Source organism: Zootoca vivipara, chromosome 2, assembly GCF_965207765.1.
Source record: "Zootoca vivipara chromosome 2, rZooViv2.hap1.1, whole genome shotgun sequence".
Lineage (NCBI taxonomy): Eukaryota > Metazoa > Chordata > Lepidosauria > Squamata > Lacertidae > Zootoca > Zootoca vivipara.
The window spans coordinates 14,636,203-14,659,482 of record NC_142584.1 but is presented as its reverse complement, the minus strand read 5'-3'; the positions used below and the strand labels follow the sequence as shown (position 1 = coordinate 14,659,482).

General features: G+C 43.7%; 1 protein-coding gene across 3 annotated transcripts in view; it reads left to right on the top strand.

The window, feature by feature from the left end:
* Positions 1-23,280, top strand: part of CA10 (carbonic anhydrase 10 (inactive)) — a 305,607-nt gene that overhangs the window by 243,239 nt on the left and 39,088 nt on the right. For all 3 annotated transcript variants that reach the window (XM_035103821.3, XM_088661348.1, XM_088661347.1), the window contains one exon: positions 5,482-5,667. In XM_035103821.3, coding sequence (XP_034959712.1) covers positions 5,482-5,667 — 186 coding nt within the window. The remainder of the gene's footprint in view (positions 1-5,481; positions 5,668-23,280) is intronic.

Genomic DNA, 23,280 nt, shown 5'->3' with positions numbered 1-23,280 from the left:
GCCATTGCATAAGAGACAGTGGCAGTACATCAAAGATGGTATGTGTGTCATCTTCTGAAAGAACACAGGTGTACATTGGAGGGGAAGAGAAAGGTTCTTCATAATGAAAATTGGGGTGCATCCATTTGGCAGCTCCCTGTGCTCTCTGGTTGGCTGAAACTGGAAATGCACCAAGTTGGGCACACACACAAAAGCAAGTACCTTTTTATCCTGAGCCAAAAGCATAATCCCTGCCATGCACAACCTACGTTTGTCCAATATTTGTTCCCTTTTGTCATGCCACTGCCTTGAGAGAGCCACATTCTGTGTCTTGAAATACAGAAAGAGCTCAGTCTTCTAAAGGACGCAGATTTATTTTGTACCCTAGTTTTTTTCCTGCGCAATTTTTATCCGTATACAAAGGATGTGATTGTGAATGAAGAACTCTATTGTATGCACAGCAATGGTAGACCTTGACATTTGTGTTAGAGACCCATTTGAGCAACGTGGAATGCTGAATAAAACTCAACAAGAATCCAAACAGGAGGTCATATCAGGCGGATTCCCGTGTATGGTGATTGGAGGCTCAAGACCTAAAAAATATAGCTTGGGAGCCAACATTTTAAGAATATTTAGGAGTTCTATTCAGGTGTTCATTTCAGGGTGGGTGACACTGGTAGGTCTAGTTATTTCCAGCACATCATTGCTCCTGTCTTTACAGTCCTCCATGAGTGGAAGAGCAAGCTTCTCTACTTGTGGACACTCCCTGTGTGATTTAAACCCCCACATGATTTACTGTTAGCCAGTTTTTTGCAACCTTGGGTTCCCAGATATTACTGGACTCCAACTCCCATCATCCCTAGCCAGCAAGGCTAATGGTCAGGGACAACGGGAGTTGTAGTCCAACAACATATGGGGATCCAAGGCTGGGAAAGGCTACTCTAGGCCTTTGCCCAGAAATCACCCTACACTAAAATAGACTGCAACATAATATCAGTGTCTGCTTCATTGTGTTACATCTCCATATATTTTGCAGCCCACGTCAACCTTATGAAGGCTTATTGTGGTCAATGAAAATACTATGTTAATGGTACTTTATATATGTACTTTCTGTCTTCCTCAATGGGTATTTATAATTTTGAGGCTGTTGCCAGGCTCAGCCTCCAGTTCACCTGCATATGTGCTGTTTGAAGCCCGCAAGTTAGTTGCAGCTGCCTTGGCAATCAAAAGAAGGGGAGCAAATTGGCCAAGGCTGGACCGCAACGGAAGCTTGTACACTAGCTTTCTCCAACTTGGTAGGAGTTGTCGGACTAAAAGTTTACATCATTCCCGACCATTGCCCATGTTGGCTGCAGCCGATGGGAGTTACAATCGAAAACATCTGGGGGGCACCAAGTTGGAGAATGCTGCTCTATCCTTGCAGTTGCAGTCCATTTTTAAGCATGCTTGGAGGAAGCTGAGCATTTGGACTGATCTTATTCTGCCTTTATGGTACAAAAACTGCCTTGGTTGCCATGGTTGATGACATTTGTTGTTATAGAAATAGCAGGAGGGCAACCCTGCTCATTCTCCTTCACTTCTGTTGTTTTTGATGCCATTGAACACAGTAGTTTCCTCAGCTGACTCCAAGACATGGGGTGGCACCACTCCACTGTTCTATGGTGGTTCCATTCCTACTTTCAGATAGCAGCGGGTAGGGACAGCTATTTCCTGGCACCATGGAAATTAACCTGTTGCATTTTGCACAAGCCCATTCTGTCCTGCCTCCCACCAGTGCTGCTTAACATCTGTATGAAGCCACTGCGAGATATGACCAGGAGTTTTGGGGTGAGGTGTCATCAGGATGTGGGCGACACACCCAGGTCTATCTTGGAGAGGAGAGGCAGTTCAGGGAGTGGCACCCACTGAGGTCATCTTGCTCACAGGCCTTCCAGAACCTACAGCTGATGCTGAGAACTTTGTCTCAGGAGCAAAGTCCAGAGAAAACCCATATAAACGGGAATTTATGAAACACGCCTGCCAATCCTTGCAGCATGATGTTCCAGGGACTCTAGCGAAGCAAGCTGAGATCAGCAGTCAGTCGAACAGAGTTGTAGCTCTCTAGGACAGGCTGGCATGTCAATCAGACTGATCAGACAAAAGCAAGCTTCCATGGAGCAAGTGGAAAAGAGTACTGGTGCAGATCACTCCCTGGATGTCTTAGGAATACTTGCTAAATTGCCCCAGAGTGTAGCTGGTACTCTTTTGTTGCTAGTTCTCCCATATAATCCATAGAGAGATAATAGGTTTGTCTTAGTACTCCAATTGGACCATTTTTTAAAAAAGAAAGAAAGAAAGGGTAGCCTGATTTAAGTTTTGCACCCAGCAGAGTAAGTAATGGGTTTTTGAATATATTTCAAGAGCATTCAAAAGTGAATTAAACATTTAGCAATGTGCCATTTCAGAATAGCAACCTGACTTTCCTACCAATGAGGGGGTGCTCAGTTGCTCAGCGTTTTAGAGCTCGGATTCAGTGAAGCAAGCCCTCATTGAAATATTAATGCAAAACTGATACTTGTTTACTACACATGCAAGTATCAAGGTAATAAACCAGAGGGCAAGCACAAAGCTCCTCAACTTGCGGGGTCCCCCCCTCTCCAGGCATTAATAAATGACTTTATGTGACAAACAGAAACTTTTCACACCCTTCCTTTGAAATTAGAAACAGGCTGTAAAGTACCTGTGTCAATATGATGACGCAGAACTCTGGATGGCCAAACTTAACTTCTATCACAGCATCTCTATAATGCAGCTTTTTTCTTACGAGGGAATGAGCAACAACAGAACAAGACCTATGAGCACAGTAATTGCTATTATGGCTAAAATGACACAGCGGCACGGTTAATGATTATGGTGCGTGATGTACTAACTATAGGGTATCATATGTAATTGTCAAGACATTCCTTTCAAATTAAAGCTCAACAAAGCATACCATGCTATAGTTCCCGCTATTTAATACAAATTAGCATAATTTAAATGTACTGTTTGTATCCAGCCTGGTGATTTATTATTTTTATTTTCCTAACAACTGCTGAGAAGAAAAATGATTATTACCTTGAACTGGAGCAAGAAGGAATTGTACAATCCACTAGGAGCAAGCATGCGTCTTACTGGCATGAATGGGTGCTATACAGGAGCAGTGTTTGTATTATACTCTTTAGATGGAATTTCACTTTTCCTTTCAGTCTCAAAGTCTCTGTTCTGATTGTCAGCAAACAAACATATAGGCAACACCCTTGTTTTATTGACTGGGAAATCAGCAGGGACGGGATGGGTCATAAAAGGTATTCTGCAAAATTTTATTTTTCCATAAAGGAAGGGACTAATGACAGCAAGTTCTTCCAAAAATAAGGTAGATGTGGAGTGGTTCAGTGAGTTTTTAATTTTTGTGCTCTTCCTGCTCAACTTTTTCAGGTAGCCAGCACATAGCTGCCAAGTCTCCCGTATTCCCCGGGAAATCCCCGTTTTTCCAGCTGTTCCTAGCTGAAAAAACGGATTTTTTTTTTGTTTTTCCCTGGTTTATTCTGGCGCGGTGGCCATTTTGGAACTGGACGGAGCATGCTCAGAAGCGACTTTTGATGCTGCTCTACCCAGTTCCAAAATGGCTGCAGTGCGACTTCTGGCGCGGCGGCCATTTCGGAACTGGGCAAAGCAGCATCAAAAGTCACTTCTGAGCATGCTCCGCCCAGTTCCAAAATAGCAGCAGCGCTACGTCCGGTCTGCTACTTCCGCCCGGTCCCTTATTTCTCTGACAGCAACTTGGCAGGTATGAGCCAGCAAGAAATCACAATATGCTGGATTTGAGGCCCAAGGGAAGATGACTTGTTGAAGCAGTCATTTCAATTTTAGAAGTACTGTTGTCTTCTTGGGCAGGCCCCATTCATCCCAGTGAAGCTTGAGCAAGGTGATGGGAAGGGTGGGGTGCTTCTAGGCAGATTGTCCTTCTTTGCCTTTAGAGTGGCGTCAGTAAAACATGCATCTTTTTATTTTATTTTTAAAAATGCATTGATTTCCTTCATAGTTGAACAATAAATTTATTTATGCACTGGTGGTCCCAATCACAACACTCCACACTGTTTGTTACTTTAGCCTCCCACTGCTACCAGTGTGTTTTGGAACTGAAGCTTATGAAAGGCAGGAAAATGTGTTTCTTCCCTGCTACTAATATCATCCGGGTGTGAACATAATTCTCAGTGTGTCGGCGCGGTTGGAGTGTCAGATTAGGACCTGGGAGACTAGGGTTCAAATCCCTCACTGCTATGTAGCTCACTGAGCAATACACTCGGCCGCACACTCTCAGCCTCACGTGGTTGTTGCAAGGATGGAACTGGGAGGCGGAAGAAAACCTGGGGCTCTTTGGAGGAACGGTGCGATATAAATGTAATAGTAAATGGATGGAAATAATATAGTGCAAAATGCCCAGGTATGTCAGTGATCTGACAATGAAACCCAGTGGCTATGAACCACAAACATAAACATGAAGAAAGGAACTGGCCTATTTCCTTTAAATGCAGAACTTCCAACCAAGATGGGGATTGTAATAGTTAGTAGAGATTTGTCTCTGAATTAGATGAGTCGGAGGAAAAGATGTAAACCATCCATGTTGTAGCAACTGTCGTGGAGCAGATAGGAGTGGCTTGCTGGGTGGAGCCCAACCACTACACTAGTTTCCGGTGAGATGGTTCACTCTTGCTTACCGGGAGGGTAAAGAGGGACAAGGCAGAAAATGCACCGGCTGAAACAATGCTTTTTCACCATAGGAATCTCCCTCCCACCTGTCCCCTCCCTCCCACTCCTGGAAAGCTAGTGTACTTCCAGGAAGTTAGTGTAGTGACTCTGCCCGCCCACTAGGAACAGACTTTTGGGGACAGGAGTGTTGCCCTCAGTGATGGCAAGGAGGATGTAAGGTTACCACATGTATATGAATCTGTATATTTGCAGAGCTAGTCTACTCTGCTTTTAGCCAATTGGTTTTTTTAAAATAAATTTTTCAGTGAGAATAAATGAGTTGAATCTTTGATATGTTTAAATGCAATATAAATAATTAATCCTTCCAATGAAATATTCCCCTTTCTTGGGCCCAAAATCTGGTAATGAAGTCATTATTCAAGTCTTGTATCAGGGATACTTTCAAACTCCTACTTATTTAGAAGCAAACTAATCACATTTATTGTGTTCCTCACACATTTCCGGCTAAAGTGTGTGTATATATCTTACATATTTTGTATGAAATATGTATACTTATTAAAATAATTCAGTATATAATGTAATGCTCAAAGCAGGGAAATGAAGCCCTTATGGGTTTGTGAATTTCCTCACAGCCTTAAAAAAAATAAAAAATCTTCTAGATCAACAGGAGACAGTTAAAAGTAAAAACAAACAGAAACCAAAACTAAATAAACTTGAAGCAAGTCAAGACTTGCAAAGTTCATGTTTTTTCTTCCCCACTTCCATTTTGTTTAGGTCAGTGGGACAATGTATAACACAGGGAGGCATGTTTCTCTACGACTGGACAAAGAACATTTGGTCAACATCTCTGGAGGACCCATGACATACAGCCACCGATTGGAAGAGATCCGGTTACACTTTGGAAGCGAAGACAGTCAGGGATCAGAACACCTCCTGAATGGACAAGCTTTCTCTGGAGAGGTATGCCAATATGCTTTAAGCTCTGCAGAGAATTTTACTTTATTTATTTCTTGAGATCTCTGGGGGAGATGACTTGCTCATGTTTCTATCCTCAGCACAGGATTTCTGCACTTTGCGAAATACAAAAACCATTATTATGTAATGGGGAAACAGAAATTCTGCAACTAGAATACACTATGCACATTTAGCTATGCTTGCTGATTGTTCTATTTTTCATGCAGTTTGCTTAGTTTTCTTTCTGGAATCAGTCGCTTGCCCCTGGTGACAAGGATGTGCTTGTTGCAACTCAAAACCATAGAAAGAAATAGTTAAAGGGTATACAGAGGTGGGCCTGTTGCTTTCAAACTGTGTTCCCTGGAAGCTCTTATTCAAAGAGAAGATCAGCAATGGGGGTGTGGTGGGCCAACTTCCCAGCAAGGCAGCTTGCCAACCACAACCAATATCTCACTGCAGAGGCGAAGCTCCCTGCTCTGGCACCCGGAGCGCCGCACATGCTGTGCACCCATAGGCAGGGCCATGGGGGTGGGGTGAGCATCCCAGGGGCAAGCTTCCCATGGGGGCGGTACGAGCCACCGATGGGGGGTGGAGCGAGCGACCCATGGCAGGCTGCTTCCTGGATGGGGGGGGGGGAGCCATGCTGCTTTGCCAGCAGCCTTCCTCCCTTCCCTCTTCCTTTTGACAGCTTGGGGGAGGCTCCCCCCCCCCCAGGAAGCAGCCCGGAAGTTGGCATGCTGTGACTCCCAAGTCTCCCCTGAGCTGTCAAAATGAAGGAGGAAGGGGGAAAGGCCGTCGGCAAGGTGGCGCAGCTCCGCCCCTTCCCCCGACGGCTCAGGGTAGGCGGCGAGTCGAATGTCACCCCCCTCAGTGATGACACCTGGGGTGGACCGCCCCCCCCCATCTCGCTTCCTCCGCCCCTGCCTCTCTGCAATCCACAGCTACTGGTTCTCACCATCACCCAGTGTTAGTTGAGAATGCACCCAATAGCAGGGCCGGCTCTAAAGGAAGGCTGGGTGGTGCAGGCCACCGGGCCGCCAGGGGAGCGCCGCACTGTGCCCGCCAGACAGCCGTGGTGGGAAACGGGGCGGGGGGGCGCCGGAGCGATCTTCGCACCACGGTGCCAGGGCTCCCGATATGCTTAAGACGGCCCTGCCCAATAGGCTTCAGCTGTGCCCTTGAATATACCCCCGATTCCTCTGTAGGACACAGCAGAGCATTCCTGAGCAGACATGTTGATTTGGAAGACTTACCTAAAGATAGGACACTGGGGTGGAAGGCAAAGAGTCACTGCTGTAGAGTCAAGTCCCTTTCTAATTTCAGAGGTCTTACCATTTTACAGCGGGAAACAGAGTAGTTTCTAGGCATTTTACTTGGTCTATCTCTAGACTCTCGGGGTGGTTTTTGTTTGTTTGTTCTTCACAAGCGAAGAAGGACCTGTAATGAAATCAATCAAGATAATCTCTTGCCTCAGAGAAATGAATGGGATTTGTACGCTTATCTTACTTGTTTCAGTGAAGCTTTCAGTTTGCATCAGAGCTCTTGTCAGGAATCCGGTCTGGGAGAGGAGGCTGGCACCTGCCTATATTTAGTATGGGACCCAGGAAACCATCAGATGGAAGACCATGCTAGAACAGAAGCCCAGCCAGCCTTAAGTCAAACAGGCCTATCATAATGCTGGAAGATTTGTCCTCAGAGGGATTGGAGGAGCATGCATCAGGCATAGTCAACAGAGGGATGTGGTGCTGCCCTCCCAACAACAGCAACATTGCTGCTTAGTGGGGCAGTTCAGGGCAGTGGCCAAGTCCCAGACTCAATATGGACTTCAGTGGATTGAGTCCAGAGAAGAAGCAGTGAGTCAGATGACCCTGGAGAGGGAAGCCTGCTGAGACAATCAAGATGATTCCAATAAGCAGGAAGGTGGAGACCTTTACGAGATTTTACAGCCAGCCAGGGGTCATCAGGGGCTAGTAGAAATCAGTGGGTGAGGTCAAATGTTTTGCTTAGATGCGAGACCCCAGGTTTTTTTTCTAATGCTTTTAGGATGTTGGTTTCATGAGAGGCCGGGAATGTATTCGTTCATTCTCTCATTCATTCGTATACCATGATCTAGAACAGGCATGTCCAACAGGTAGATCGTGATCTACCGGTAGATCACTGGACGTCTGCAGTAGATCCCTAGTAGATCATTGGGTCCCCCCAAAGAAGCTGAATAACTGTGGCTCCCCTAAAAAAAGCTCAATGTTTTACCTCCTCCCTGAAAAAACTCAACAACTTTGAGCTGAACCCCCCCCCCAAAATGGGCCTTCTTCCTTCCTAAAAAAAAGCTCAAAAATTTTGACCAGAACCGAAAAAAGGGGGTAGATCACTGCCAGTTTTTAACTCTGTGAGTAGATCGCAGTCTCTTGGGAGTTGGCCACCCATGATTTAGAAGAATTTCAAAGACGGGTTCAGAGTAAGGCAATGGGTCATAAACATCATAAAACAATATTTAAAAATGCAGTATTCCCGTTTTCTGAATCCCCACAGTGACCAGCAAAATCCCTCAACCGATACCAGTGGTCAGGGAATGCTTTGGTGAACAGGAAGTTCCTCAGCAAAAATATAAAGCAGTCAGTTCCTGGTTTAAGGTCTGCTGGACCCCAGTATATGATCATGAGCCGTTCCCAATAGGATGTGCCTGGGAGCACAAACAAATATACACCAATATGGTAATAAGAGAGGTACATCCTCTTACAAATATGTACAAGAGGCTCTTCCAATATCCTGTTGTTATTCTTTCTGACGCACCAAAAGGTTCTAGCAATGCAGCAGTTTATTCTGCTGAAGATGAATAGCCGCTCTGCAGCCTATGCCATCTATCACCAAGTAGTGATAAGTCAATTAACGCCTGCCGTTTTCATTGGCATCGCAGAACAACAGATATGTAAAGAGCAGTAGATTAATTGCAGCCTTGTCAAATTGTGTTATTAAAATGGATGGCAATCATTGTCTTTGTTTTCCAAAGGCAGGGGACTGCCTGACAAACTCAAGATTTAACAGTATTTTCATGAAATTACGTACAACTCGAACCTCTGACACCCATGTACTAATTTCACACGCTGTGGTTGAACCCCCCCAAAGCCCTACCATTAGTGCAAGGACCTGTGGTTGCACAATGGGGGTTGATCTCCCCGTGCACCGAACACCACCCACACATGGCCCTGATCTGCTAGGTGGAGGGAGGGTTAGGACAGATGGAGGGGGAGAGGGAGGGGAAAGTTCCATTGCATAAGTGGATGTCTTAATGCTAACAGGATGTGCGTGATGGATACAACTCAGTGAACAAGTTTGCTGAATTTAGCATTCATCTTTTTAAAGGAGGGATGGGGACTCACGTGCTTTAAGTCTGTGTTGCATATTCAAATACCACCCATGATGTACTTTGCCATGAATATATTGCTGCTAAAAGAAGTTGTCATCTCAGGGAAGTAAGGGGGGTCACAATTAATTTAACCACAACCTTGGCCTGGGGAAAAATCCTAATTAATGCCCTCTTAATTGTGGGTAGATTCCTGCTTGTTTTTAAGTGTAGAGATAGGCTTCTAAGCTACCCAGAATTCAACACTGTAGTTAACACAAAGTACCATAACCAAGAGGGGAAACTATATTATAAAATCTTGGAGTTTGTTTTTCCCATCCTACAATTGATGCCTTGCATTTGGAATGGGGGCGCTGAATGGATTTCAGCATTCTTCCTGCTGAATTTCAGAACTGCAATTTGCCACAGGCTATCTGCATTACATTCTTGAGCTTTTCAATGGGAAATGACACAGGTCAGTTTTAAGTATTTGAGCTCAAAGATAAGCTTATTAACATAGGAAATTGAGCCTTGGAGGAAAGAGCCAGAAGAGGGGACATATGCCTAATGTAAGGACAGTATAGCAAAACCTCTGTGGACTACAAATGAATGTTCAAATTCAGCAGTATAAGTCAACATGGCAATGTATTAAATAGCTAGAGAGATAAAATGCAAATCAAGAGGTAGTTGTGATATTTAAGGAAGCAGATGAAGGATGGCAATTTTTTTTCTAGATGAGTTTATGGGACGTAAAGATGTCCAAAATGTGTTGACCTTTAAATCTGTCCCTTATATCTACTACTTCGGTGGTTGCAGTGGTGCTTCCAAGATGGTGCTGTATGTATCAAATGTATGACTCAAATGTATCAAATAACAGATATGAGCAATGGCCAACCAAATCATTTTGCTGGCATCCCTACCCTACCTGCTAATTCATCCTGGCATCTGGTCTTCAAACTCTGCAGTAGCAGGGGATGATGTTCACCATGTGTTTAACATGCACACACAACCACTGGAGAGGATATCAGGGGCTGGTTGGAGAAGGAGGAGAGCTGGGAGCCACCAGCCCAAGAGTCCCCCAGGGAGGGCTCTGAAGATGACGTCTTAGGGCCCGGAGCCTGGTGATGGGACACCGAGGAGCAATCAGCAGAAGGGAAGAGCTGGGAGCCGATAGAAGCAGGAGACTTGAGTGATCAGGGGGGGGGGGTCAAGAGAAGGAGGGTCATCCAGGACAGGATTAGAAGCTATGAGTCACAGCATGCACACAAACAGTCCCAGTCCTGCTGACTCTCCTTCCCCTCTTACCCCTTGCTCCAGAAGGGCCCTGCACATTGCTGAGCAGTGTGCCAGACAGGTCCAGAGAAGAAGCTCACCCCCTTGACGCAGCCTTTGATGGCTTGGAAGGGATCCAGAGAGAAAGGCCAGAGGGGGGAGGGTGTGCCTAGAGCTTAGTTTCAGCAATGCCTCCGTTGAGTTAAGACGAACAAGGGACATTGGGGTGTTTTTTATTTCTGCTTTTAAAGAAAACCAAACTAATTGCATTCAATGCCTTCTGTGTGTGTGCCTGCCCTGTGGATGACCTGGCTCCAAAGTCTAAGAGTCCTAGTCAACATGCTAACCAACGTGGACAATGGAAGTTCTTGTGCTCCATCAGCATAGGTTGATTGTGAAGTGCAGGAAATCCATTTCTTGGCTAGCCGATTCCCATCCATGGAATTCATGTTGACTGTAACTTCAGCATCAGACAATAAGCAGGCTTATGTTTGCATCCATTTACATACATCTGTTCATGTACAATGCATTTAAGACAGCAATGCTGTACACACTCACATGGAATAAGCCCCATGGTGCTCTATGGGACTTACTTCTGAATAGACATTTCTAGGATTGCACAATAAATGTAGTAAATAGCTACATTTGAAGGCATTTATATAAATTAGCAAGGGGAATAATTCAATTAATTAATAAGCACAGTGAATTGAGTTAACCTTAATTGAACATTTGAAATCATGCTAGTTTACCTGTGGATCAGCCTCGTCTTTTGCCCCTAAAAGTATCCTTGCTTAAGCAGAGTAATTGGGTGACCAAATGGAATATGTATCTGTGCGATAAGAGCATTCAGCTCTGTTGCAGTTCTGAACAAACTGCTTCCTGTGCACCCATCTTTTGAATCAACAAGATGGGAAAATAGAAAGAGAGAAAAGTTGAATGAATATGATCTTCGGAAAAGGTATCTGAAGCATATGATTGCTTGAGAAAATTACTTGTGTAGAGGATATCTCAGTTCATAAAGCAGTCCTCAATTACGGGAATCTTTTATATAAATGAAAAACCCGAATCCATTTTGTATACATTCATCTTAGAAGGACTTGACTTTAGAGAGCATTCAGCTTAGGGAATAGGTAAAGAAGGGCAGCTCGTTCCTGCAAATACTCCGCTCATGGGTTTGGAGGTAGGATTTGAAAGAGGAGAGGGGGGAAAGTGGGATGGGGAGGCTGTTTCCAGTGTAGGGAGCAACGAAGAAGAAGAGGAGGAAGAGGAGGAGGAGGAGGAAGACGTGTGCAAGCAACAGCAGAAGAGTTTCGGCAGATTCTTTGCCTTGACATCTCTATAAACTCCTTTGTCTAAAACAAAGCCAATCTCCATATTATATAGCTTTAATTGTTAATCTGTTGACAGGTAATTAAAAAAAGGCTGCAGATGCAAATATGAACTAATTACTGTGTTGAACTCAATTTACTTGATTTTTATCTTCCATTAAGAGTTATTGTAAGTTATGGCAAGTGCGAATATATATGTAAAGTGTGCAGGGACAGAACAATGACCCGTCAGTTTTAGAAGGTTAAAAATGGGTGGAACAAACCGCCGTTAATGAACCAGCCAAAAGTATAGGAGAATGGAAAGTGATAACAGTTTCAAAATGCCAACCAAAATATCACTGGTTAGAGCAGACTGTTGGACACTGTTCCTGTTGCTCTTCATACTTCCCTTGTTAGACGGAGCTTAAAAGACAAATGCACCTCTATTTACACATCTCCACGACCTACTGATATAATCCTTGTTTAGAAACTTGCACCCAAGCCTCTCCCTTGCAACATGGGGGAGGGTATTGAATCGGAGCCTCTGAAACAACTGCCTCCCAATTTGCCACCAGCAAAGGGGTTGGCAAATTGGGGGGGGGGGCTGTTTTGGTCTGAAGGACGCGCCGAACTCACATTTCGAATTGTGTAATCTGCAGTGTGATTAGGGTTCCTCATCATCACCCCATTTGCCCACTGGTCTCCTTCCCAATGCTGTTTCCCTACTTTCACAATAGTAAGCTTTTTCTCCCCCCCCCCCGGCTCGCCGAGCTGGGACAGAGCAACAGGAGCTCACTCTGTCATGGGGATTTGAACCGCCGACCTTCTGATCGGCAAGCCCAAGAGGCTCAACGGTTTAGACCACAGCGCCACCCGCATCCCATGGAGAAAGGTATGCTTGCATTTGCAAGGTATTTTGAGGATTGATCCTCACATGGGTTTTGATCATCTGGAGCAGCAGGGCTCACATTTTGGGGCGCCCTTTTCAGAAATTGGCCCCATTCAAGTCATTGGGTCCATCATGCGGCACCGAGGGTTTCCTGAACCCCTTCAGGCACAAAAATAGTTCTCCTCCACCTCACTGACTGCGTTCTCGTCTGCTTTCCCCTTTTCCTTTAGATTGCAGTTGTACGTCTTCTTTATTAGCATTGGTTTTACAGTTAACATGATGAGTGTCATCGTAGAGCCCAGGGTCTTCCCTGTAATATTGCTCTTGTCACAGTGCTAGTTGAGAAGGAAAAACATTGGATTCCCTACGTAGATTTCATTATGCAAATAGAGGTATAGGATATCCGAGCTCCTGTGGACACGAATCAATTCTGTGCCACGTACATTCAGGATTCATGACACAGACATCCTTATTTCTACTCACTTGAAATAGCAAGTAAAAAATTCAAAGCGAGTGCCTTTCGGGGGAAAGATTTATGTTTCGTATTGTGGGGCTAAGCATGCATTTTATGGGAAAGCGGATGAAACTGGGAAAGGCTCAGACTTTCAGTTGTAGCAAAATGAAAAGGCAAGTTTCACTTGATTCTTCCTAGAAATGTCTTCCATGATTAGGTTTTCCAAGCTTCAGGAAATATTCCCAAGCATGAGCATCCTGTTGTTAACATCTAGTAGAGCACCAGCCTGCCAAATATTTATCCTGAAGCCTACCCGAACATGCATCTACCTAATTTGCACATTCTGAAACAATAAGTAAACCAAAACATAGCCCTTCTTCAGAATTCACATTTTCCCCTAATTTTTTATGCAGTTCTCCAGCCAAATAACGTGTACACAAATGGCATGTACTAAGATAAAGTGTGCATATATTAAGAAATAGCATACAAAATACAAAAATGTATTATATTAGGGAAAATGGCTTTGTAAAGAGAGTGTATATTGGGCAAAATAATAATAATACAGTGGTACCTCTCTGGTTCGCCAGAAGTGGCTTTGTCATGCTGGCCACATGACCTGGAAGCTATATGCCGGCTCCCTCGGCCAATAATGCGAGATGAGCGCGCAACCCCAGAGTCGGTCATGACTGAATGGGTGAAGAGATTTAGAGCAGAAATGCAACTGGTGTGGAAAGGGTTGTGGGTTGACTTTTTTTAAAAAAGTGATGGTCAGTTTTCTTACATGCATTTGCATGTATCATTCAGGGTTTTCCCCTAAGAAAAGAACTATAACTATTCAATGTATTGTTGCTTTAAGTGTTTATTAAATTAGTCCGATTGGGTAATTTCCTGTTTTGTTCCCCTTATTTATTTGTTCAGCTACCAACTGTTCTGTTTATTCGAGGGATGCAAGAACAGTCTGTCACATAACAGATTCTAGTTCCCTTTAGGGACCAGAATTTTAAACTTTGCCAGCACAAAACAGAAAGGGATATTTCTCTCCTCTTGTTCCCACACACCCCTGCCCGTTCAGAAAGAAGTTCCCTGATTTTCCCCCTTTGGGCATTAAGATACTCTAAACTTCTAAACTAAACATTAGAAACTCTAAACTTCCAGTGTCGCTTATAAAATATGCATTTTCCCTGAATTGTTTTCAGTTTCTAAAGGATTGCTATTACTTGCTTAAGGGATGACGTGTCTTTAATTAAAGAGTGTGTTACTCCCAGAGGCAGAAGCTTTCAGTTTTACAATAATTCTGGGGTAACTTAATGAATTCACCATTGCAACTTTTCAATTTCTATTTTAACATTAGTCCTCCAAGGCCTGTTCTAATATTTGCTGTGCCGGCAACACACCACAGGGTGATCGAGCCAGGCTTTGATAACAAGAAACCATGGCAGGATCATGGACCAGAGGGTGAACTTTGATTGAATCTGATTGGCCTCACTACCAGACTATCTGTGTTCAAAACTATGTGCTGATCAGATCCACATTCTGAGCCATAACTGAGGAATCCGTATGAGGACTAGGAAGATCAAAAATATAGGATCCCAAGATACCTGCTAAGCTGGAGAAGTTAGCACAGGGCCCAAATGTGGGCCTCCAACCCTTTCCATTTGACCTTTGAACTCTACTCAGGCCACACCCACTCCCAAGCTAAACCCTCAACCTGCCCCAGCTTCGCACCACCTGGCTGAAATATGCCATTGAACTCTGATAATGTCCCTTGCTTGCCTGGATAGAAAATGGTGTGAGAGTATGTGCAGAAACCAGCCTGCTATACAAAGCCAGAATTTGCATGTGTTGCTCCGCCCACTTTTGCCTCTAGCTCTGCCCTCCATTGGCATGTGGTCCCCAGAAGGGAATGTGGTCCTCAGGCTGGAAAAGGTTCTGGACTCCTGGGATAGAGTGTGGCAGAGTGGTTAGAGTCCCAGACTAGGACCAGGAGAATCCAGGTTCATTCCCTGATTCAGGCTTGAAGCTCAGCCACCATCTCTCTTTGCCTGCACAGGGTTGTTGTGAAGATAAAATCATTAGGTAGGAGGCGAGCGAACTACATGTGTTCCCTTCAGCGCCTTGGAAGAAGGTCAGGATACAAGTGTAACAAACAAATGCTACAGGGCAGAAACCCAGAGAGTTGCAGACTGCATGAACAGCAAACTCACCTGCTGTATTTGTTGCTAAGAGGAGAAACGTGCTAAGAGGAAGGCACGCTTGGCAAACCCTCACCATCATCAACTCCTGCCCAGAAACCTATGTCGCCACTGTGGAAGGACGTGTGGATCCAGAATTGGCCTCCACAGCCACTTACGGACTCACTGTTAAAACCGTGTTCATGGAAGGCAATCTTACTCGGCTAAGAGTGATTGCCAGAGAAGAAGAAAAGAATAATTTGTTGCTCGGCTGTTAATGCTTCAGATTGCAGGTAGAAAACCAAGGATCAGAATGCCCCCTCGTGTTAAGAAACCAACACAAAACACCTTGAACACTCAAACCTAGCAGGCGGGAAAGGGTAGGGGCAAGTTATTTCAGAATAAACGTGGGTGCAGATATTTAGGGCTGAGGTGTCGTCGTATTATGACTCATTTTTGAGAAGCAGGCAATGTCACTGATGCATCAAGGCATCATTTTGTATGTCTGATTAAATCTGGGGTGACTAATCTATGGCCCATATCTACCCCACCTCTCCTGCCTCTGCCTCTATCTCTGATTCAGCACTTCTCTCCGTCACAGACTCCCCCTGCTCACTAAGCCCTGTTACCTCTTCAGTTTCTGACACCTCCTCCCAGTCTTCTCCCTCTGACCACTCATCGCCATCCCACCACCAGTCCCCTGGCTCTGAGCCTTCTTCCCTTGGGGGTTCCCCAGATGGTTCCTCCCACCATTCCTCCGCGTCCAAACAGTCTAAGGGACGCAATGTTCTTTATTATTCGGAAGGATGTATGGATGTCATGGCTGGGGAACCCTCTTCAGCCTGGGGGCAGCATTCCATTTTGGACAACTTTCTCTTTTCTTCTGCATATAATTTTTATTAAATTTTCTGTTTTACAATTTAAAATATCATTTTTACATCCTTAAGATATCAATGACTTCCATGGTTCTCTTCCCATGGTTCATCTTACATATCATAAATCCCTGCATATTTTACAAAAAAATTCAGTAGTCCATGATTGCATTCATCAAAGCTTATTTACACTGTTGAATTTATCTTAATGCTGCCAGCGTTTTCAGCTGTACACAGTTATTTCCCATATATTCAATAAATGTTTTCCAGTCTTCTCTAAACGTATGTTCTTCTTGTTCTCTTATTCTATGTTAAGTCTTCAAGCTGCGCATATTCAGTCAACTTAAATTGCCATTCTTCTTTGGTTGGGACCTTGCTTGTTTTCCATTTGGGGGCAAAAAAACACAGGCCGCAGCAGTAGTAGCATACATAAATACCGGTAACCTTTTGACACTTGAGAATTTCAGTCTGAATTATCCCCAACAGAAAGGACTCTGGGTTTTTATTGGGGGGGGGAGTACTTTTAAACATTTTTTTTCAATTCATTATGGATCATTTCCCAATACTCTTTTACAAGTCCACCACATATGAAATAACATTCCCTCCACCTCTTTGCATCTCCAGCACTTATCTGATTCAGTCTTATACATCTTAGCAAGCCTACTCGGAGTTAAATACCATCTGTAAATCATTTTCAAGTAGTTCTCCTTCAAAGAATAACATGGGCAGCTTTCTGGGGGCCAAGCCAGCTGCAATGGAGCAATAAACTTGAATTTCAGCTTTGTACAGTAAGTTAGTTTTTTCCACATTCACACAACCCTCTCTAACCTCCATTCAGACAAGGAAGATGCCTTATCAGGGCTCAATGGCACATTGCAGCCAGGCAAATACATTTGTTCACTATCCCAAATATGTCCAGATCTCTATTTTCTCTTTAATTACCGCAAGCTCTGTCGTGAATAGTACACACACACACACACACACACACACACACACACACACACACACACCACAATAAAGCTTTGGTTTCAAAACATTTTTATTCCTATAGCCAATTTTTGATAACTTTTTGCAATATAACAAGAGTTAATGTTTTAAAAAGCAATTCATTTCTCTCCAGGCGAACTCTGTGAGAATGAAATTGGGTTATGAATTAAGAACATTTAGCTTAGGCACACACTTAATAAGGAAATTTGTTTTTCTTTCAAAATTATTGCAGTCAGAGCAGCTGTCCCTCGTGAAAAACTGCATTAGTATCACCTTAAACACCAAGGAAATAGGTTTCAATTCTGTAAGAAGTACAAATTTTGTTCCGAACTCATCTTTTCTCTTATTTATCACCTGATGTTCCATCACTTTTTATCATCCCATACTCTGACCTTTCAGCAAAGCAGTAAGAATTAATACACACCAATTGCTATGAAATACTACATTAAAAACCAAAAAAGGGATTGAGCTAATTCATTCAAAATCAACCCCTCCCCAAAAGTAAAAATGGGTGCAGAAAATCTATCTCAACTAATATATATTAACATATTTGTTGTTGTTGTTTAGTTGTCTTAGTTGTGTTCGACTCTCCGTGACCCCATGAACCAGAGCATGCCTTGGAAACTCTCACTTTCTTCTCAAAGCTTCTCCTTTTTTACGTCCCTGGAGTTTTCTTGGCAAAATACTGGAGGGGTTTGCCAGTTCCTTCTCCAGGTGGATCACATTTAGTCTAAACTCTCTGCTATGACCTGTCCGTCTTGGGTGACCCTGCATCAGCATAGCTCATAGCTTCTTGGAGTTATTCAAGCCCCTTCGCCACAACATGTCAGTGGTCCATGAAGGGGATACTAACATATACTAATATACTAATATATATACTTGATACTAATATATACTACTCTTTTTTCTGAATGTCAGCAAACAGCAAAGTTCAACAATTTGGGTTACCAATATGAAAACAGTTGATGTCAAATCTCCAGTCTAGTTTTAGATAAAATTCCAATCACTGAAAAACAGCTTTAGCACAGTCTGACATGCACCTATTTAGATGGGAAATGACAGGACAAATGACTAAAGAAAACCACGAAGAGAGGCCTAGTTCTTGTTTTCCTTTCTGGAAAAAAGTTATTATTTGTACAAAATAATATACACAATTATTCTCTTCCATAAATATTATCATTGCATTGTTACATTTTACTCATTTGTAGTACAATGTTATGTTAACGGAAAATCTGAGGGCTCCCCTTGGACAAAACAAGACTCCAGCCAAGAATATCAGAGCAAAACAGCAGCCAGTAGGCTTGGCCTTTATTAAATAAAGTACTGTCGCGACAGGGCCCCACCTGCAACAAGGTGAAGCAAGATGGAGACCCCGAACAAAGGGGGTCTTCCCTTTTTATTAGCATCCCACCACCAAGGTACACCCCTAAAGATACATCACTAATATGTCACTAATATGTCATTGATACATCACAGAAAGGAGGGGTTCAGAGGTAGGAATTTGAGTACCTGGCCAGCTGCTCCTGGCCTCTTCTCACCCCCTCCCTGTTACATTCCACAGGACAAAGAGAAGTTTCGCAGTCATTATGAAGGGGATAGCTGTTCTTTGATTTGATCCTGAGTCAATCCAGTTTGGGAGGAAAATCCATTGTGTAGAACACAGTCGGCTGTCTGGCACAGTTGGAGGTGGAAATTCCCTTGCCAGAGGAGGCTGCATATGTGTTACCTTGGGTCAACCCTCCAAGATCCCCCCTTTGATAGTGAACCTACGTATTATAAGAAGAATGAACGGGAGGGGGGGTATTTTTCATACAACAGTTGCCCCCCCCAAAAAAATGAACATCTTTGCCTGGTTCTCACTAAGGTGGTCAACCTGTGTCTGAGTTACACCGCTTGAACTAATAATAATAATAATAATTTATTTATACCCTACCCATCTGGCTGGATTTTTCCAGCCACTCTGGGAGGCTCCCAACAGAATGTTAAAAACATGATAATAAAACTTCAAACATTAAAAACTTCCCTAAACTTCTCTTTCATGTAGAAAACAAGTTGGCAGAGACGAAATCTAGCATAGCTTTCTCCCATGACATGCTAGATTTCTATACGTAGGATTTCTTTTTTAATGTCTGATGATTCCATCATACTCGTGGTCATTCCATCACACTTCCGCCTACAGCCAGATGTGGTACTGCTCAAACACACATTTATCAAGACCATGACAGCTAGGCCAGAGACTATACTGAAATGAGTGTGCCAAACCGTGCAAAATTGTGCTAGAATTGCGACAACTTTTTGAAGAAACCATCAACAATCTCTTTCCTTAATGAGCTCAGCAAGGACGTTCTCTGGGGCTCCTTCCCATTCTTTTGCTTGCCAGAAGAAACATTGAACAAAAAAAGAGACAAGATGCTGCAAAGGACCATTAGGAGCCTCATCCTGTTCACTTGGAGGCTTTTGCACATTATTGCTTTCCATCTGGGAGAAGTGGCAGTTTAGACTATGTAAGCATTCTGTTCAGCAGAACTGAGCAAAGCCACTACAATGGAGCCCTGAGATGCTCTCATAATAAACTGATCCTTAAGGAAGCATAGATAAAGGTCAACTGTAAAAACAAGTGATACCAGAAGGATTGCACCAGAGTCAATTGGCGTTTACTTTGCCTAAGTTACAATACTGCGGCTGCTTTTAATGACTTAATTCATCCAAGCACAATGTCAGAAAGATTATTAAGTCACTCAGCGGCTAGATAAACGAGGGCTATCTTCTTAAATTATAATGAGTTTACAATGCACAAATAAAACTTTTCACTGCCTTGGCCCATATAAAAAGCTGCTGCTTTAACATGGCTCCTCGTGGAATCTCTGAAGGAAATAGGGAGGTTGGCGCAAGGGCCGTAAAATCAACCAGGCTTGGCTGTGTCATCATTCCTCAGAGCCGACTTTGATTGTTTATGAACTGCCTGTGGGCATTCATTCCTTGTCAGCATGGAATTACCTGAATTAATAAAAGAGGCTCAACTTTGTGGAGATCAGAGCGTGTCTTTTAATGAATTAAACACCTAGCATTCCCTCTTCCAAATTATCCACAGATTGTCCCCGCATGCATTTTCAAAGGATCACTGTCCAAACGCCTTCAATATAGGAATCTCAGCTAAAACCTCCATGGCAGGTGGCCATCCAGCCTCAAAACCACCAAGGCGAGTCCACCATTTTCTGAGGGAGGCAGATAGCTTTTACCAGCAGAAAGTTCTTAGTCCGATTTTCCTTTCTTGTAACTGGAGGCCATTGGCTCGAGTCCTACCCTCCAGAGCAGGGGAACACAAGCTTGCTCCATCTTCCATGTGACAGCCCTTGAGATATTTGAAAATGGCTATCATAGCTCCTCTCTGTCTCCTCTTGTCCAGGCTAAACATACCCAGCTCCTTCAAGGGTTCCTCATAAAGCTTGGTTTCCAGACTCTTGATCATCTTGGTCACCCTCCTCTGCACGCATTCCAGCTTGTCAATATCCTTCTTAAACTATGGCACCCAGAGCTGGACACAGGACTCCAGGTGTGATCTGACAAAGGCAGAATAAAGTGGTACTATCACTTCCCTTGATCTGGACACTGTACTTCTGTTGATGCAGCTTAGAATAGCATTGGCTATTTTTCTGCTGCTATATCACACTGTTGACTCATGTTAAACTTGTGGTCTACTGAGACCCGTCAATCCTTTTCACATGTACTACTGGCAATCAGGGTGTCCCCCATCTTATATGCGTACAGCTGCTTCTTCCTGCCTAGGTGTAGAATCATAGAATTGGAAGGCAATCCAAGGGTCTTCTATCCCAAACCCCTGGAATGCAAGAATCTAAACTAAAGTAGACCCTTACATTTGCCCCTGCTGAAATTCATTTTGTTAGCTTTGGCCCAGTTCCTCAATCCATTATGGTCATGAATCCCAATTCTGTCTTCTGTGGCATTTTCTCTGGATCACCACTGAGATGTCTTAACAGCAAATCAGGAAAATCTTCCAAAATAGAAAGTCAGTCCCAAAATAGGCAGTTACAGGAGGTAAGCGGGAAGCTCGCAAATTTGAGTCATGTGAAAGTTCAAGGGTGCCGACTATGGGGGGGCTCTGGGTTCCCAAGCACCCACAAAAGTTTTGTTGTGGGTCCTCAGCATCCACACCATAGGGCCCCAACACGACTTCCTGTGTCTCAGGAAGCACTGGAAATCACATCCGGGGCCTTGTGAGACCTTGGAGATGCTGTCCGAGGCCGCGCGAGACCTCAGAACCTGACTTCTGGTGTCACTGAGAAAAAGTGGGACATTCCAGGATCAAATCAGAAACCGGGATGGCTTCTGTAAATCTGGGAGTGTCCCTGGTAAATAGGGACACTTATCGGGTCTGCTGCTTTACATTCAAATTATAAACACCTACACTGAGTGGTGCTAAATTTTGCTTTAGAAAAGCCTTGCAGCTGGGACAACAGTGGATGCCAGCTTGGTAGAAAGGAGAAAAGGGGAACAATGTAAAAAGTAGGGTGGCAGCGTCATAATGTTCGCCTTGTATTTGAGACAAGTGTTATTATAAGCCCCTGTGAATTTTATTTCCAAGTCCAGAAAAGAAATAAGTAAGTAAATAAGTAAGTAAGTAAGTAAGTAAGTAAAACTGCAAATCTCAACATCAATAAATCTCTGAATATTTACCTCATTTGCTGAGTCAAATATGACTTATAAATAAATAAATAAATAAATAAATAAATAAATAACATGTTTAATGTATCTCCTCTAAGTGTTAATATTAACTCCACTGAAGCATTTAGAATAATTTACAATACATCTCTAAGGTTCGTGGAATGCTGCTACAGTAATTACCTTCTAAACGGCTCTAAGCATCCCTTAAATATTTGGTAATTTTTGTTTCAGCTACAGTTGCAAATATATCGAACCATTTAATTAACTTGACAGTGTTTTGACTTTCCGGAGATGTCGATTGATTCCAGGCAGTGGATCCTGCAGCAGTAATTGAAGGATTCCCCACCCCCTCTGAGTATTACCAACGGAACAAGGAATAAAGCACTTTCTTTTTTTTCTTTTTTGGAACTAAAGCATGTTCTTTTTATAACATTATCACAAAGTGCCCTTTAATTCATGCCTGTTAAAAGTTTATAAATCCCATTGGCTTCCACTCGTAGGGTCAAACTACGCATTTGCATTGTGTGGCTGCATGTAGTTGTTGTCATCCGTCTGTCTCGAGAGACAAGGGAAGAGTGTGCCTTCAGGGGTAAAGTCAAACAGTTGGTGAGTTACAGCTGGTGAGTTACATAGAATCACTATCAGGATCTTGGCATACCTAAATTCTCCGCTGGATGTGGTCCCTTCTAGCTGCAAAACCTCCCACTCTATGGTGCTTGAAAGTCCAGGGCACTATTGAGGAATACAGTCGTACCTCTGAAGTCGAGCGGAATCCAATCCAGAAATCCATTCGACTTCAAAAACGTTTGGAAACCAAAGTGCGGCTTCTGATTGGCTGCTGGAAGCTCCTGCAGCCAATTGGAAGCCGCGGAAGCCCCATCAGACGCTCGGCTTCCAAAAATACTTTGCAAATCGGAACAGTCACTTCCTGGGTTTGCAACATCCGGAAGCCGAAACGTTCAAGAACTGAGCTGTTCGAAAACCAAGGTACGACTGTACAATGAGCAACTTGTGGGTCTGATGCCATCTAAGTGAAGTTTGAAGATCAATGAATGATGAGGGCTAGGGTAAACATAAAGGTAAAGGGACCCCTGACTGTTAAGTCCAGTCACGGACGACTCTGGGGTTGCGGCGCTCCTCTCACTCTATAGGTCGAGGGAGCCGACATTTGTCTGCAGACAGCTTCCGGGTCTTGTGGCCAGCATGACTAAGCCACTTCAGGCAAACTAGAATAGCACAAGGAAACGCTGTTTACCTTCCCACTGAGCCTCTTGGGCTTGCCAATCAGAAGGTCGGCGGTTCGAATCCCCGCAACGGAGTGAGCTCCTGTTGCTCGGTCCCAGCTCCTGCCAACCTAGCAGTTCGAAAGCATGCCAAAAAGTGCAAGTAGATAAATGCGTACCGTTCTGGAGGGAAGGTAAACAGCGTTTCTGTGTGCTGCTGTGTGCTGCTGTGTGCTGCTTTGTTTCTGTGAAAACAAAATGCTGAGATGGATAGGCCTTTGGCTCAAGGAGGCAAGGGTCTTCCTATGTTCTGATTTCCCATTTGTTTCACTGCTCAAATACCCATTCCAGCCTTTGTCGACATTTATATAATGTATGCAATTCCATTTCCCTGGGCTTTAAACAATTCAGAAGTCAAAAT